The sequence below is a fragment of the Poecile atricapillus genome, chromosome Z, assembly GCF_030490865.1.
Source record: "Poecile atricapillus isolate bPoeAtr1 chromosome Z, bPoeAtr1.hap1, whole genome shotgun sequence".
Lineage (NCBI taxonomy): Eukaryota > Metazoa > Chordata > Aves > Passeriformes > Paridae > Poecile > Poecile atricapillus.
This window is the reverse complement of record NC_081289.1, coordinates 40999727-41014662: the sequence shown is the minus strand read 5'-3', so window position 1 is coordinate 41014662 and position 14936 is coordinate 40999727. Positions and strand designations below refer to the sequence as shown.

General features: G+C 42.0%; 1 protein-coding gene across 3 annotated transcripts in view; it reads right to left on the bottom strand.

Annotated features, from left to right (window-relative positions):
- Positions 1-14936, bottom strand: part of LOC131592812 (receptor-type tyrosine-protein phosphatase beta-like) — a 61251-nt gene that overhangs the window by 39215 nt on the left and 7100 nt on the right. For 2 of the 3 annotated variants that reach the window (XM_058864603.1, XM_058864604.1), the window contains exons 3-4: positions 11678-11916; positions 6228-6504 (exon numbers count right to left, since the gene is read on the bottom strand). In XM_058864603.1, the coding sequence (XP_058720586.1) occupies positions 6228-6504; positions 11678-11916 (516 nt within the window). Of the gene's footprint in view, positions 1-6227; positions 6505-6662; positions 6753-11677; positions 11917-14936 lie in introns of those variants that run through there. The other variant, XM_058864606.1, reaches the window with a different exon arrangement.

Below are 14936 nucleotides of genomic sequence, written 5' to 3'. Positions count from 1 at the left end.
TTCTCTGAAATTCTCAACATGAATTATGTTGTTTATTAAGAAGCTCTCCAGTAAAACCATCTGTGAAATAAGATACACTCTAAAGGGAAGGCAAACTGACCAAACCTAAAGAATCTGGTTGCTTTTATTTTTCAGGTGTATTTCATCACTCACAAGCCTTCAAGCAAACCATACAAAATGTATTACATGTTGATGTACTAAGGTGCTGATGTTTATGTCTTCCAATAAGGTTAAGCAAATGCTTATTAACAATCCAAAGCAGTAAAATCAAGCCTTCATAAGTTGGGATGTTAAAGTTTCCCAACAATTTAGGAATAAATTTGCCTACCACAAGAGTAGTAGGCAAAGCACTTCTGTGCTACTCTTTGTAGCATCAGACCAGGAGTGTAAGGTGCATCCAGGCTGTGGTCTCTGTTTGAACAGCACCTCAAACACAGAAGGACAAGATCATTTTCCCAATGCAGACATTGCTGCTTGGTTCCATGAATAAAGGAGATGGTAAAGTATCAATCACATAACTAAAAAATGCAATGTAAAGGCTGAAAGGATGAAGTTGAATCTACCCCCCACCTACAAATCATTAAGTAGGAGGGCTTCAGAAGCCTTTAAGCTGCTTTTTCTTCAAATTCTGGGTGGTGCAGAATCACTTCCTGCAAAGCTCTGATGAGAACAGAGTAGTGCCAAGTTCTTTGTCAATCAGATACATTACAAATGTCAAGGAAGCATCTCCTTCCTTGGAAACATTCAAAAACTGACAGGACATGGTCCTGGGCAACCAGATCCAGGTGGTCGTGCTTGAGCAGGAGGCTTGGACCAGATGACCTCCAGAGGTCCCCAACCTCAACCTTTCTGTGACTCGGAAAAATACTGTGTTCCTTTGAATCCATGTCTCTGCTTAAAGTCAAATTCTTCCTTTGGAACACAGAGATATTAGTGCTCTTCAGAAAAAGAGATGAAAATTAAACAAATTGATTTACAAAATCATTTCATAAAATTAACTATCTTTTCTTGACTGATTTCTTAAAGGCCAAAACTAAGTCTGCTCAAATCTGAAAAAGAAAAAAGTAATATTAAAAATCAATTCAGAGACCAAGTACGTCAAACTTCAGGCCAAATACTTAAAACTTCACCCAGTTACAGCAACTGAAACAGGAGGTTTTAATGAAAAGTGTCAGGAAATCTTAACAATAGGCTTGACTACCAGCTCCACCTATAATATGTACTAAGCCACTAAAGACTATTATGTTGGCAAAAGTGAATAGTGGGGGTATAATCTTGTTCCTTGAAGGCAATTGTTCTAATCTAAAAGGTCAGACTTTGGAAGTCAGAAATAAATTCCAGCACTATATATGGTCAGATGCACAGCCAGCTGAAAAAGTTTTAATTTGACTGACATTGAGAGAACAGTCATGATAATGGTCAAGAAGTTTAACCCACTTTCTGACTAAGTTAGGATAAGGTCGACTGCTCTTTAGTCCTGCAAAAGTAATCATTGTCATCTGTATTATTTGCCAAATTTGACAAAAGAAGATATCTGATTTTTTAGAAGCACTTATACTATCCTGGGTAATCTGTCTTCTAAGGTGCATGAGCAAAGAAGAAAGTTGCGTGCCTAGAAGGTGAAATTCAGAAATTCAGACTTTATCTAATCTATCTGGTCCAGAAAACAAAACAGTCAGTGCTTTGTACATCCGCTAGAACAAAGGAACAATGAGACTGGGAAGTGCCTGGGCTGAAAGAGCTCTGGATGGAAACAAACACTTAAAAAACCATTTACATTGTTATACAAGTCTCTGTTGGCAATGATACAACACTGATATATCACAGAAATAAGATATTTTCATCAAGATATTTTTATACCATTTGACACCATATGAATTAATGTCCCCTGGTCTACAAAGGCATCTTCCAGAAAACTTAATGGTCTTTGAATTATATTGCAACTCCATTTTCACTTTTGGGGAAGAGGATATGCTTTGTGTGCACAGCTGCTGCAGATCCAATTTATAGATATGGCTCTGTCAAACTCCAGTGACACGATTCCCAGATACAGCCTGTAAGCACAGAAACACACCTGCCTTATGCAGGAGAAAAAAAACCCAAAACAACTGGGAGATATGAGCCCAGGACCTAGTAACGGGGAATTCCTGCCAGTCTCAATCATCTTCCTACCGTATTATCCACTTTTTTCCTAGCCTTCCCTCTTCATAAAACAGTAACCTACTTCATAAGCTTTTAGGAAGGTTAAGTAAGGAGGATTGATTTCATTGTCTTTACTAAGCACAAATATCCATTTCTTTGGGATGATACGCAACTTAGATAATCTTTAAAACATTGTTATTTAGTTTCTTTTTGTACTCTGTCTTTGAAATGGTGATCACAACCATTATATGATTACAGATGATAGGATTATAGAGCCTATAGTTAGAGCCATGTCACATGTTGTTGTTACAGATGGCTAATAAATCAAATTTGTCCCAAATAATTTGAAATTTACAGGAGTGAACACATGGTAAGGCTATGCTTCTTGCACTTAGAGAGTTACATATTACAAGGAAAAAACACTCTAACAGTCTGTGTCTTAGAAGATAGAATTTTATCTTCTTTTCATTCAAATATTTAATGGAATTTTCTAGCAAAAAATTATTTACCTGTTAGTTCTCTCAGTACAGGAGGCTTGGATTAGGCAGTAACATAATATAGCACTGCAGTATTTTTGTAGACAATGATTTTGAAAATGGCATTTATAAGTCTATTTTAGAAGACATAGTTGAAAGTAGGGTAATTGCCAAACTGTTTTTCATGGCTCTCTAGACCAGTATCTCAAATCCGAATTTCAATTCAGAATTGAAATTTATATTATACTACTGTTTTTAACTAGACCTAGTCATTCATTGAAATACAGTTATACTGGTGCACAGACATTTGGAGATTTGAGAACTTAAAATGTATGTTGCTTGAAATCAGGAAAGACAATCCTACCATATTTTGCCATACATAAGTTCTTAAACACAGAAATAGTTTTACTGAGAAAGCAAAGAACAGAACTTGAAAGGACTGACAGGTGCATATCCCACCTTTACAAGGTCAGCAGCGTGCTGACTAGTTGTATGGTTTTATGTGCTGGCTCATGTAAATATATATCTTAGAAGAACCCAAACAAATTGTAAATATTATGAAGAAAATGTGCAGACTTGTGCCTACTAACATCTGTAATCTCAGTTTTGCAGTGGAAAATGGATCTGTAGCTCGGAGCTGATAAATCGTGTTATCAGCTTTTTCTCTTTCCTATTCTACCAAAATAGCACAAATGTCCCCACTGTGTGTGTTTCCATAGCTATGTATACATGGCTTATGAAGTGCATATGTGACTGCATTTTCCATCATTTTGGATGACCTATTTTAGTTCTGCTCTACAGGATTAAATATTTGCTGTTTTAAATTGACAACAAAGAGGTCAAAACTTGAGTAAAGACAGTCACTTTAGGAGACTAGTGTAGATTCTTGTACCACTATTTCACGCATTATTAGACTTTAGATCTATGTATCCACAAGTGAACTAAAAGCTGCTTCTCTATGAAAAGATGCACAAGGGTTAATCTGGTGTTACTTAAGAGTTTATGGAATCTTGGCAAGATGCACAGTTAGTTATGCTATCAGAATATCAAACTTGCAAACAACATGGACCATGATTTTAATGTGACATTATATATTCTCAAAAGGCCAATATGGTCCTCTCCAAGCTTTTACATTGCCACTGCAACTGTGGCATGTATTATTTATTGCTTTCACTGCGAGTCCCTCATCAGAAAAGATCACACTCAAAATTTAACCAAATGCTTTGGATTTTATGTGCTTAGCTACTCAAGTACTTTGCATAAGAAACTTGATGAAAATTAAATATAGAACTGGCACACAAAATTTTTTACAGGATTAGATATGAGCAAAAAGCTAGTTTCTGAACTAGGTATATAAACAAACCAGCAACTTTCTTGCAGTTTCTCATGTGTATTTATTATATCAAGATGATACAGATGTTCAAACATTGTTTTGCAAAAAGAAAACACACAAGATGGGATTCCTTTCACTTCAACCAACTACACTTCAGCTTCCTGGTCTAACCTAGCCTCCCTTGACAGTCAGTGGAGAAAGTACCTTCAATGGACAACTTAGCCCATCTTCATTAGAGAAAGAGCTCAGGAGGGGAACCTCATTGAGTACCAAGGTCAGACCTTGTCGTTTTAGATGGCCCATGATAGCTCAGTTCCACTAACACTGAAATTGGTGGAAATTTTGTTTACAATATGGCTGGAAAGACTGCTTATACTTTATATTCACAAGACAATTTCCAGGAATGCATGCCTATGGGCACTCAGGCTCAGTAGATAGTAAACTAAAACTATTGTCATCAAGTCACCAAGGAACAGGTGAAAAAGAGCTTCCATGGGACTGGATTAAAATGCTGCCCCTGGTGGAAACATAATAAGAGGAATAATCTTCCCTCATTGTGTATTGAAAAGCTTAGTATGGACAACACAACATGTGTTGTTCACAGGTATAATCTAGAAAAATTCTTTAGAAAAGAAAAAAAAGACAAATTTTGGGGCTTATTGTGTATTTTTAACACTATCAAGAAATTCAACTCAAGGAAAGCAAGGAACCACAAAGCAATCTGAGTATCTCTCTGCAGGAAACATTCATGGCTCCTCTAGTCTTATTTCATGCTTTTGACTGATCTCTGCTAATCTGGATCCAAAATCCAAATGTAAACCTCACTTCAGCTATGGTATACCAATTTAAAGTATTTCAACTTAAGCTTTAATCAGACTTTTCACTTACATGTCAGCTACATAATATGACTCTAATGATCACCTGCTTCCAATGGCTTTCACCTTGCAGCCTTGAAAAATCTATTTAGTGATTTAAAAAGTCCTAAATGGCATGTACAAGTTTCTGTATTAATGGTTATGCATTAATCAAAATGTGCTCTAAAGTGCACATCTACTCTACTTCTATGTAAGTATTCAATAATAGAACTTTACTATACAGAAATGATGGTGATTTACACCTCTCTGATAACGGCTGATCTATTCTTTCAATTTTCACACTGCAAGTCATCAATATCAATATTAAAAGCAATCAGCATGATACACAACAAATTTAAATCACTGTCTGCATAGAAACTATTACTCATTTCTACCAACTGACGTGACTTGTGCTTAGTGCATAGCTATGACACCAGCAGACCTGTAAATGGATTTTTTTAAAATTTGTGTTACCACAGCAAATCAATGGAGAGTATTTAGTGCATTTGTATGGTTAATGCAAGAAAATGGCTCTGACAGAAAGCAACACAATACCTCTGAACAGGTAATTGTGAAGTATTTGGCTGCTGTAATCTTCAATACTAATATTAAGTACCTCTCTAAAATCAACACATTAGGAGCAAAGAGAGGTATTTAATGATGGACCTCATTTAAGACATCTCTGCTTTTGGTCTTGAACCACTACCTTTAAAAGGTTGAACAATACTATATTTTATCATCTTCAAAAAAGCACAAATACAGATAGAGGCCAATTGTGCCACTGCAGCTGTTGTCATTCAATGTCCCTTTCTTCACAGCTGAGTTGTTCACACAAACATGAATGCAGAAAGGGGGCTTTCCTTGGCAGCCCTCTGTCAGGCTGCTGGACCGTTTCTACAGCCAGTCATGGATGTGTCACTGTAAGTGCTCTGCAAGCAACAATATCATAATACCTCACTGGTGATAACCAAGGAAAACATATAAGAAGGAAGTTTCAGCCTTACTTTCTGACTTTTAGACTACGGTTAGACAGAATAAAAGTATGGAAATGGGCTGCAACGGTAGATTGTCCTTAAAGAAGATTTACCTCAGTAAATAAAGTGTCAGTTGAGGAACTATGATGACAACATGTTTGCATGAGCACAAAGAATGTTATGGGCATCTACTACAAAAAAAAAAAAATATTCTGACTTAATAGCCTCACAGCACCTTCTTCTTTCAAGCCTGTTGGGTTAACTGTAAAGTTACTTCTGGCAGTGGGCTGTAGAGAGCTCAAGCGCAGGGCTGCTGTTTTCAGTAAACACTGTCCGCTTGCAGTAGCTGTAAATCCATCGCTCTCCTCCTCCTCTTAGAGCCGGCCGAAGCAAGGGGAGGAAAAGGAAAAGCCCGGCGCCCCTCCCCGCGCACCTGCCGCGTCCGTACCTGTCTGCAGGGAGATGTTCAGAGCCTCGCCGCCGGCGAGCGGCTCGATGCGGAGGTGGTACCAGGTCCCGGCCTCCAGGCCCCGCAGGGTGCAGCCGTAGGTGCCGTTGTCGGCGGGGACGGGCTGGCAGCCGGCCGCCTCCCCGTCCTCGGAGCGCCCGCTCAGGCTGAAGTTGCAGGCGCGGCCCGCGGCGCCCCAGCGCAGCCGGACGCTCTGCCCGGTGACGCTCCGCTCCGTCAGGTTGGCGCTGCATCCCGCCGCCTGCCCCGGCGCGGCCTGCGGAGAGCGGGGAGAGCTCTGAGAGACCCGCCAGTACCCCTGGGCTCAGCCCCCAGCCCCGTCCCCGCGCTGCGCCGGTGCGGGGCGAACCTGCCCGTGTCCCCCAGGCTCTCCTGCGACCTGCGAGGGGCGACCCCCTCCTCCCGGCCGCTCACCTTCGTCAGGGCCAGCGCCGTCCACAGGGCGAGTCCCGCTCCATAGCTCAGCATCGCCGACAGTTTTTAACCCCAGAAACCCTCGCGGGGAGGGGAAAAGGGGAAGGGACGGCGGGGTTGGGATGGGGGGATCCGAAGAAGCGAAGTGGCGGCGGCGGGCCCCGGGGGCCCCCGCTCCCCGCCGGGCTCCGAGCCCTGTGCCGGGCCGCCCGGCTGCTGCATGCGCTCGGGGCTGCCCCGGCCGCCTCGCCGCCTCCCTGACACCGCCGTGGGGTGGGGGGGCTGCCCGCCCGCGGCTGAGGAGGAGCGGAGGAGGCGGGGGAGGCGGCCGCCGCTTCCCACGCTGCCATTCTGACCCGGGCTGACTCTCCCGGAGCCCTTCCCGCCGACTTCCGCAATCAAGAGGCGATTTCCTCGCGTCTCGCTGCGGGGGGCGACGCTCGGAGACTCGGGACTTGCCGCCCACCGGGCAGGCGACTGGCCCCGGGGTGCCGCCCCTCTCTCCTTAAGGATCCCACCTCCCTCTCTTCCTCGCTGCTTCCTCCTCATGTCGGTTTTCCCCTGTGTCCTGTCTTCCCAAGCGTTCCCCCCGGCGCACGGGCCCTTCAGCGGTGCCGCTGCTGTGGGGCGGCACTCTTGTCTCACGCTGGCTGCACCTCACTAGGCGCTGACTTGCCTTGGCTCCTGGTTGCATCGCCTCGCAATGTCTTCTTGCCTCTGCCCCACCTCACAACTGCCTTGTCTTATGCTGGTCCTGCCTCATTCCCACCTTGTCTCTTGCCTGCCTTACCTCACGGCCGCCTTGCCTCGTGTGGCTCCTTCTCCTCCTGCCTGCCCTCCTCTTAGCCGCCTTGCCTCAGGCTTGCTTCATTCCACGGCCACCTCACCTCGCATGCCTGCCCCCTCACACCTGCCATCCTTCACAGCCGTCCCACCTGCTGGCCCACCCTCCTCTTGGCCTCAGCTATCAGTAACCCACCCCTGCAGCTCCTGAGTCTCAAACTGACGTTTTTAAGGGTTAACCATAGACCACCAAGGCCTCCATTCTCTACCTGACCATATGGCACTGCAGCCAGTGGCCTTGCATCCGGGAGAGTCCAGCAGAGCCCAACACTGAGCTCCTGCCTGCAGCAGCAGAGTCTGTCTGTGAGTAGCCAAGTCATCTCCGTTTTCTATTTCTACTTGTGTCCTCAAAACAATTCCTTCCCACATCCCCTGAATAACTCCCAAGGTAAAATTACACACACCATGGAAAGCAAGAAAGTCTCCGTGTTTTCAGACTGCACCAATAAAGCTGTGTGCAACTCTGAGTTGGCTACTGCCAAAATGAAAACTTTCCATTTCTGTCATGCATACCCATTTCCTTCTTGTTTAAATTTCAGCCTCTGAAAACTCACATATAAGTCTGCATATGGGGAGACAGAAGAATTGTAGGCAGAAGCATTTTGCACCTTCAGATATTCAAGTACACAATAGCACCCACAGAGTGAATTTGGGGGTGCACAAAAGAGAAGGAAATGGACATTTACTTTCTTCAACAGGAATGGCATTTTTCTGCATCTTTCTGTACTGCATTATGCATGTGGGAATTTAACTTTTAAAAGCAGTACCTCAAGCAAATTCAATACCATCCCTGTATCACTTTTGCCCTCTTTGAGGGAGAAAGAGGTTCTACATTTACAAACATTAGTCTGCCTTCTAGGGGAGCTGCTGTTCTAGGATTTTTCTGGGCACCAGCCTGTCAAACAAGATGCAAATATCTGAAAAACCTTAGCTCTCCTTCTGTTCTGAAATCAAAAGTCTGAGCACTCAAGGGTGTTACCTGCACGTACAGGAAACTTCATCTGTCCCAGCGGAGCTCTGTGCCTGGTCCTAGGGACATGGCACTGAAAGTGCTGTGCTGTAATTTGCAAAGCTGAAGATAACTAATAACTTTTTGATCATTGCCTTAAGTGACAATATAAATCTGTGTTGGTTATTATGTCATTCTCAAGCCCATCACAGAAGATATCCCTTGGAAGAGATGTTTTACATACTTCAGACAGAAGGAGGAACCAAACCCCAAAGAGCTAGCACAGGGGATAATCATACCATTTATGGGAAACATGAGGTGTGTTTCTTAGATCTAAGCTGGGACTAAAATGACATAGATGTCTTGTAGTTATTTAAGGTGAGAGTTTCACAGTGTGATTTCTTCTTTAAGTGGTTGTGTTTTTTGGGCTAAACAGCATAAACCACACCAATACTTTTCCAGCACTGGAGAAGTGCAAGTCTGAAGGCTTATTGGGATGTTTGGATTACTTCAAAACCCTCTCTGAAAATTAAAACATTCAGAGTAACCTGCCTTTTCTTGAAAAGGAGCTCACATTATTCTAAGGAATTTTGAAAACATACATGACCTGAACTTGCAGGGAAGATATAATTTGGAGTAAGTTGTTTAAGCAGATGTAGTAAGTAAGAGGAAAAAAAAAACCATAATCAATACTGCAAACATAAAATTCAGGAAAAAGAGTGGAACGTACCACAAGTAAAACTTAAAGACTTTTGGAACTAAATACCTGCTTGTCTCTTCTAGCTAGCATAAGATAATTTGTGGAGGAAAATTATATTAATGCTTCTCAGAAGTGCTCATAATTCAGAAGTTCCTACTTTATTAATCTTATTCTTGCTATCATAAAATCTTTACATTTTTGTATTAGTAGGACAGTACTGGTTTATTACAGGTTTTTAGACTTCCTTCTGTATGTTATCCAGCAAAAGTTGCTACATGGGTAAGGTCTGACACAGATGCTTATGCCAGCACTGGAATAAAACATGAGGGGTCCATCATTCACTGGTGGCAATATATTTATACAGAATAGCCAACATAATACAAGTAATTACTTCCAGACTGGTACTGAATAAATGGGCTTTTAGTAAATCAGCAGTCACACAGCCTTTAATACTTACTGACCTGTGTGGCAAGCCAAGAAACTAATTAAACTGAAAAAAGAACTGGAAGTGAGTTTTGGGAGTTGCCGGACGTGTCTCTAATAGCAGGCTCCAAAGTCCCTTTCAGACACTTTCCCAAGGTTTCCTGACTTTTTTTTTTTTTTTAACACCAACCTCTCTGTCTCTCTAATCAAGAGGAAATGGGCTTTGCATAGCTTTTGTCATGGATTCAAAGTGCAAGCTGCAGTTTTACTTGAAATCCAAGGCAGCTCTAAACCAAACATTTTGTTCAATTGAAATGTCACTATTGTCGCCCCCAAAATTGGTATGTGCACAGCCAAATAACAACATGGCTTTACTTCTGCAAACAAGAGGCCCCAGCCTCAGCAAATGCAGTTCATAGAAGGTATTGTCTTCCTCACAACAATATTCTGCACTTAGTCTATGTGTTTTCAAAGTATTATGTTAAATACAGTTAATCTTTAAACATCCCTGAAGTTTGACAAAAAATGTTTTTAACTCCATTCTAAAGACTGGGAAACAGAGATGCAGGCCAAAGATTTTAAGTTTGTGTATGTAAATTGGTGTATCTAGATTTCAAATGTCCAGAGCCAGCTGGAGGCTACAAGAGAAAGCTATTACCGGTTCTTTTTCATAGATATGTTTAGGCACCTTATCATCAGAATTCTGGTTTGAAAGTTTTGACATAAGCGGCTTGCAAATGATGTGATTCAGGAGGTGAAGTGGGGTAGAAACACAAGAGGCAGTAGTTTCTGTTAAAATGGTGCCATTTCTTTTGCTTTGGCAGGATTATGTAGTAGTAGTGCTGGAGGTAGTTTGGATAATACCTGATTTTATAGGACATTTCCATTTGGAAGGAACAAGTGTTCTGTGCAGGAGGTATGCAAATGAGCAGAGGGCATGAGGAAATAAGCTCAGCCTGCATGCACCGAGCCAGAAGGATCATGTTTAAAAAGAACTGCATCAATTTTGGAATGGGGTGCAGTGCATCCATTCTTGCCTCAGTCCCTTCCCCTCATCAGCATCAGAACAGTGGTGTTGGAGTCCATAAACCATCAAGTTTATGGACCCTGCCAGTCTGTCCACAGCCCTCCCAAACATAAAACACATTTTCTTAGTCTTATCCACTTCAACATACAATAGTAACTAAAACATGTTTGCCTGCCCCAATATATTGAGTGTAGTGTGGTCTCCTGGAAGATAAGCCACAGGGAATTTAAGGATTTTCAGTTCTAAACCGCTGTGAGATAATAGTGATACAGTGACCAATAATGTTCTGCATGTTTTAATTCTAACTGCCCGTATACATTTTGCCAGCAGTGTTCCAGATTTACCAAACTGAGTCTTGCAGAAAAGGAAGACTGGGAATCAATTTGCAGCAAATGGCCTGCCATGTGCTCCTTCTACAGCTGAGGATGGCAGCCCCATTCACTGCCCATTCTCTGCCTGGGCAGTTTGTGGTTGGACAGAGCAGAGACTAAGAAGTGTCTGTGTGTTTCCACTCTGCCTATCAGCCTGTAGGTAAGCTGACTATGGCCAAGGCCAGGATTCCTTTTGAGGCCAGTTAAAGCATTTGGATTTCTTTTGCTTTGATCTGTAAATAATGTATGCAATTATCTGTAAATAAGGTCATTGTGTACTGTAATTCTTAGCATGTAATTAGAGTTAGACCTTCACATAATGCAATAAGCAGTACCAGAGCCTGAGTCACTGAGAGCAGATACCCAGGCTCCTCTGGGTCTTGCCACATCCAGGAGCTTTCCATTGCTTCTCACAGATCCTGGTAATTTCCCTTGAACTTCTCCCAATGCAATGTGCACACCAGGACTGGGCTGTATCGAAGAGGCAGGACTTTTCTGCATCTATGCTTCTAGCAAAGGACACTGTCAGCATGAACATCAAAACAAAGCATCCCAAAAGAGCAAAGCTTAGTCTTGTAGCTAGTTTGTTTTTAGGTTTTGGTTTGTTGTTTTTTTAAGGCCACAAAACATCCACTTGTAATAGCTATCAGGCTCCACAGAGTGGAGCAGGCTCAATAAAAATTAGTAGTTCTTCTGCCTTACCTCTTCTGTAGTGCTAGAGTATTGAAGAGTGGTTGTTGGAATCCAGGCTTTCTCTGTTACTGCAGATTTCAAGTCAAAGTAGAGGTTTTCGATGGGACTTTTACTGAAATGTTCAGTCACATTTCTGATGAACATCTCTGTGCTACTCTTCAACACGTTTTCAGGCCTAGAAGTAGTATCATTTGAAGAGGGGGATGTAGTTCTAGTGCTCCACACAGGAGTGTCTGCATCTTGGAGATCTAAGACAAACAAAGGAAAACTATTAAAATCAGCTCTGCATTTTTATAAACAATTCATTGGATTCAATAAACATGGCTGATACAACTTCCAAATAGTTTAAGTGCACCTGTCAGTCCAGTAGTTTTTTGTTTTCAGTGCAAATGTGTTTTTGTATCAATACTAAAGCCTGCAAAACACAACCAGAAAAAAAAAATAATGTCCCTGAACATTCATACCATTAATTTTAAATTTAGTCTGTCAGTGATTCTGACTGGAAGAGAAAGGTTGTACTTTGTCATTACCGGCACACTGTTCTTCATTTGCAACTTTTCCACTTGCTTGTATCTATCAAATGGCACACAGTATCAGCTTTATATTTTAAACACCTCTAACTGCCTTTCTAACTGCAGGGCCAGATTCTCATCTTGCTATTGTTGGAGTAAGTTTAAAACATGGCTTTGTTCAGTATGATTTTTCAAGGGGACTTTTTCAAGATAATTTTTTTTCTCAACATGTGTTCAATGTAAGTTCCTTGTGCCCACATGAGCATTTCCCTTGCTTTCTAAAATCAGTCCTATGCAGACCCCATGCTAGTCCCTGACTGCTGCCTTCCCAAGGCTCAGCTAATGATCTATCACCTAACTGAAGTATGTAAATATGACAGTGGATTCGCTTTTTCAGTCACGTATCCTTCAGAGAAAGCCAAAGTTGCAATTAGAGCTCAGGAAAGATTTTACTACACATTTTTCCTCCACATTTTCATGGCTCTTCCTCCCCATTGGTATGTATTTAATATCCTTTCTTTGTGGCAGTGAGGGCAGGGTTCAAGCTGTCGTGGCCTCTACATCTGGTAGCATCACATTTCAGTTAAACTATTGGAATTACTCACTGGCCCCTTCTCACAAAAAGCTAACCTGCCATTGCTGTAACACAGCTAGTGTGTATTGGCTCGATGCCCAAGACACTTTGTCTGTCCTTGAACTGGGGTCTCCAGCACAGCAGAACCTTGTTTTGCTGCTGAGCCACTGGGCCGGTTGCCATGTGTAACAATTTTAACTCACAAATCCTTTAAAAACAAAGTAGTGACTGGGTTAAATTGCACCAGATTTCAAATGCAATTACTTGGCTTGCAATTACGATGTCTTAACTGGGCAATGTGTGATTACCTCTTACCCAAAGGAGCAGTAGGTGAGCTTCCGCAAAATCAACATTATCAGTTTTTTATATACATATGTGTAAATATATATATGTTAACCTGATAATGTAAAGAAATCTGCAGCACTCCGATTTGCACAGAAAAGTGAGATTGTAAACCCAGTAGGAGACGTTTCCACGCAAGCATTTGCTGTGCTTGATAGCACAGTGTGTTCACCTGCTACATGGTTCTGGAACTTTTTGGAAAAGAAGTGGTTTACTGGAATGGATTGGTACCCAGAGTAGATGTTTTCCCTCCTTTTACCTAACTGTGTTTCTCTGGAAATAAAAAAAAAAAATCCAAGTCTCCATTAAATTAAAAAATGTTGATCAAATATTTTTCCAAATCAAGGCAGTGAAAACAATACTACAGGTTTAATTCCTCTCTCTTACACTTGGGCAAAGGGTTTCATCGAAACCTCAGGTCTTGTCCAACTGTGCAGGATCGTTTTCAGGCTGCTGCCTTTGCAGAACCCTCTATAGAGAGCCTGAGGTGCAGTCTGCTGTGGTCCCATGTCACATATCTTCCCACCAGAAGGACAGGAACCTTGTGCTCAAGCTGTCATCAGCTGCTACAACACACCCATCAGCTGACACAAGTAGACTTAGTCTAGATTCCATGTCAGTCATTGCTCCTGGAGATCTCCTATTACTTGTGGGTCTCTGAAAGTCTGCTTTAGGCAACTAGAAATCCTAGCCCCAAGGACTTGGAAAGAGCTCTATGCCTCTTAGAGATCTCTGAGTTCAGCAGAAAATAGAACTTAACGATAGAAAGACAGCAAAAAAAGGCTATATCTGCAGCCACCAGTCGCTTAGGAAAAAAGGCCACACAGTTGGGTTCCTAAATATATATTTACACACCCAATGTGAAAACCGACAAAAAAAAGAAATAGCTTAATTTACAGACAAATAGCAGTGATTCCAGCAGGAAGGCATTTGCATTCCAGTGCAATTGTGCTTTAGGGAAGCTGCTCCTCCATAAAAAGGAAGCCGGTGCTGCCAGTAACGTTTATGGGACTTGGCAGCCAGGGAATAACTGACATTCTTGGTGCAGGAGCTGAGGGGAGAGCTTGACTGTCCTGGAAGCAAAACACTTGGTACTCAGAAAAGTTCCACCATTCCACAGAGGTCCCATGAACAAGCATTTGGCCACTGCATGACCCAACCTTTCTTGTTAAACTTCAGGCTATTCTGGGCTTCCAGCTATAGGATTTTTCTCAGAAAACACTGGTTACAGTCTGTTACCTGTAACCTATGGATAGAGTGACTTATGTATAGCACTATGCCATACTGGAACTTCAAATATATGTACCAGTATTTTCCATATATCCTACAGTGGACTGACTAATGGGGTTCATCTCTATTACCCACTTTTAGGAAAGAATATAAATCCACATTTATATTCTAAGCAAAACCACTATTGTGATCCTAGCACAAGGACCTTCATAGCCCTTCTTCAGTAGCAGGCACTTGAAAAAGAAAACTGCATATTATAAGGCCCATGTAGCAGATTTCTACACGGCTTGAGTTCCAATTCTTTTATCCAGAAAAAACTCACCTCCTCTCTGGACATTAGTGAAGTACACAGAAATGTCAACAGTGGTATTTTTAAGATGTGTTTAGCATTGTTCCAGCAGCCTCTGTGGAAATCAGTCATAAAACTGTTCTTGGGAACAGAACAGCAGCACTGACACTGATGTTGATCACTAGTGGCTGCATGATATACAGTGTGTGAACATAATATTGTAATAATCAGTAGCACACCCAGAAGAAATGATGATGTTCTGACTAAGTGCACATTTGAACCATGGGGTGTACTGCAAACCACATCCATCCACACAGCAGC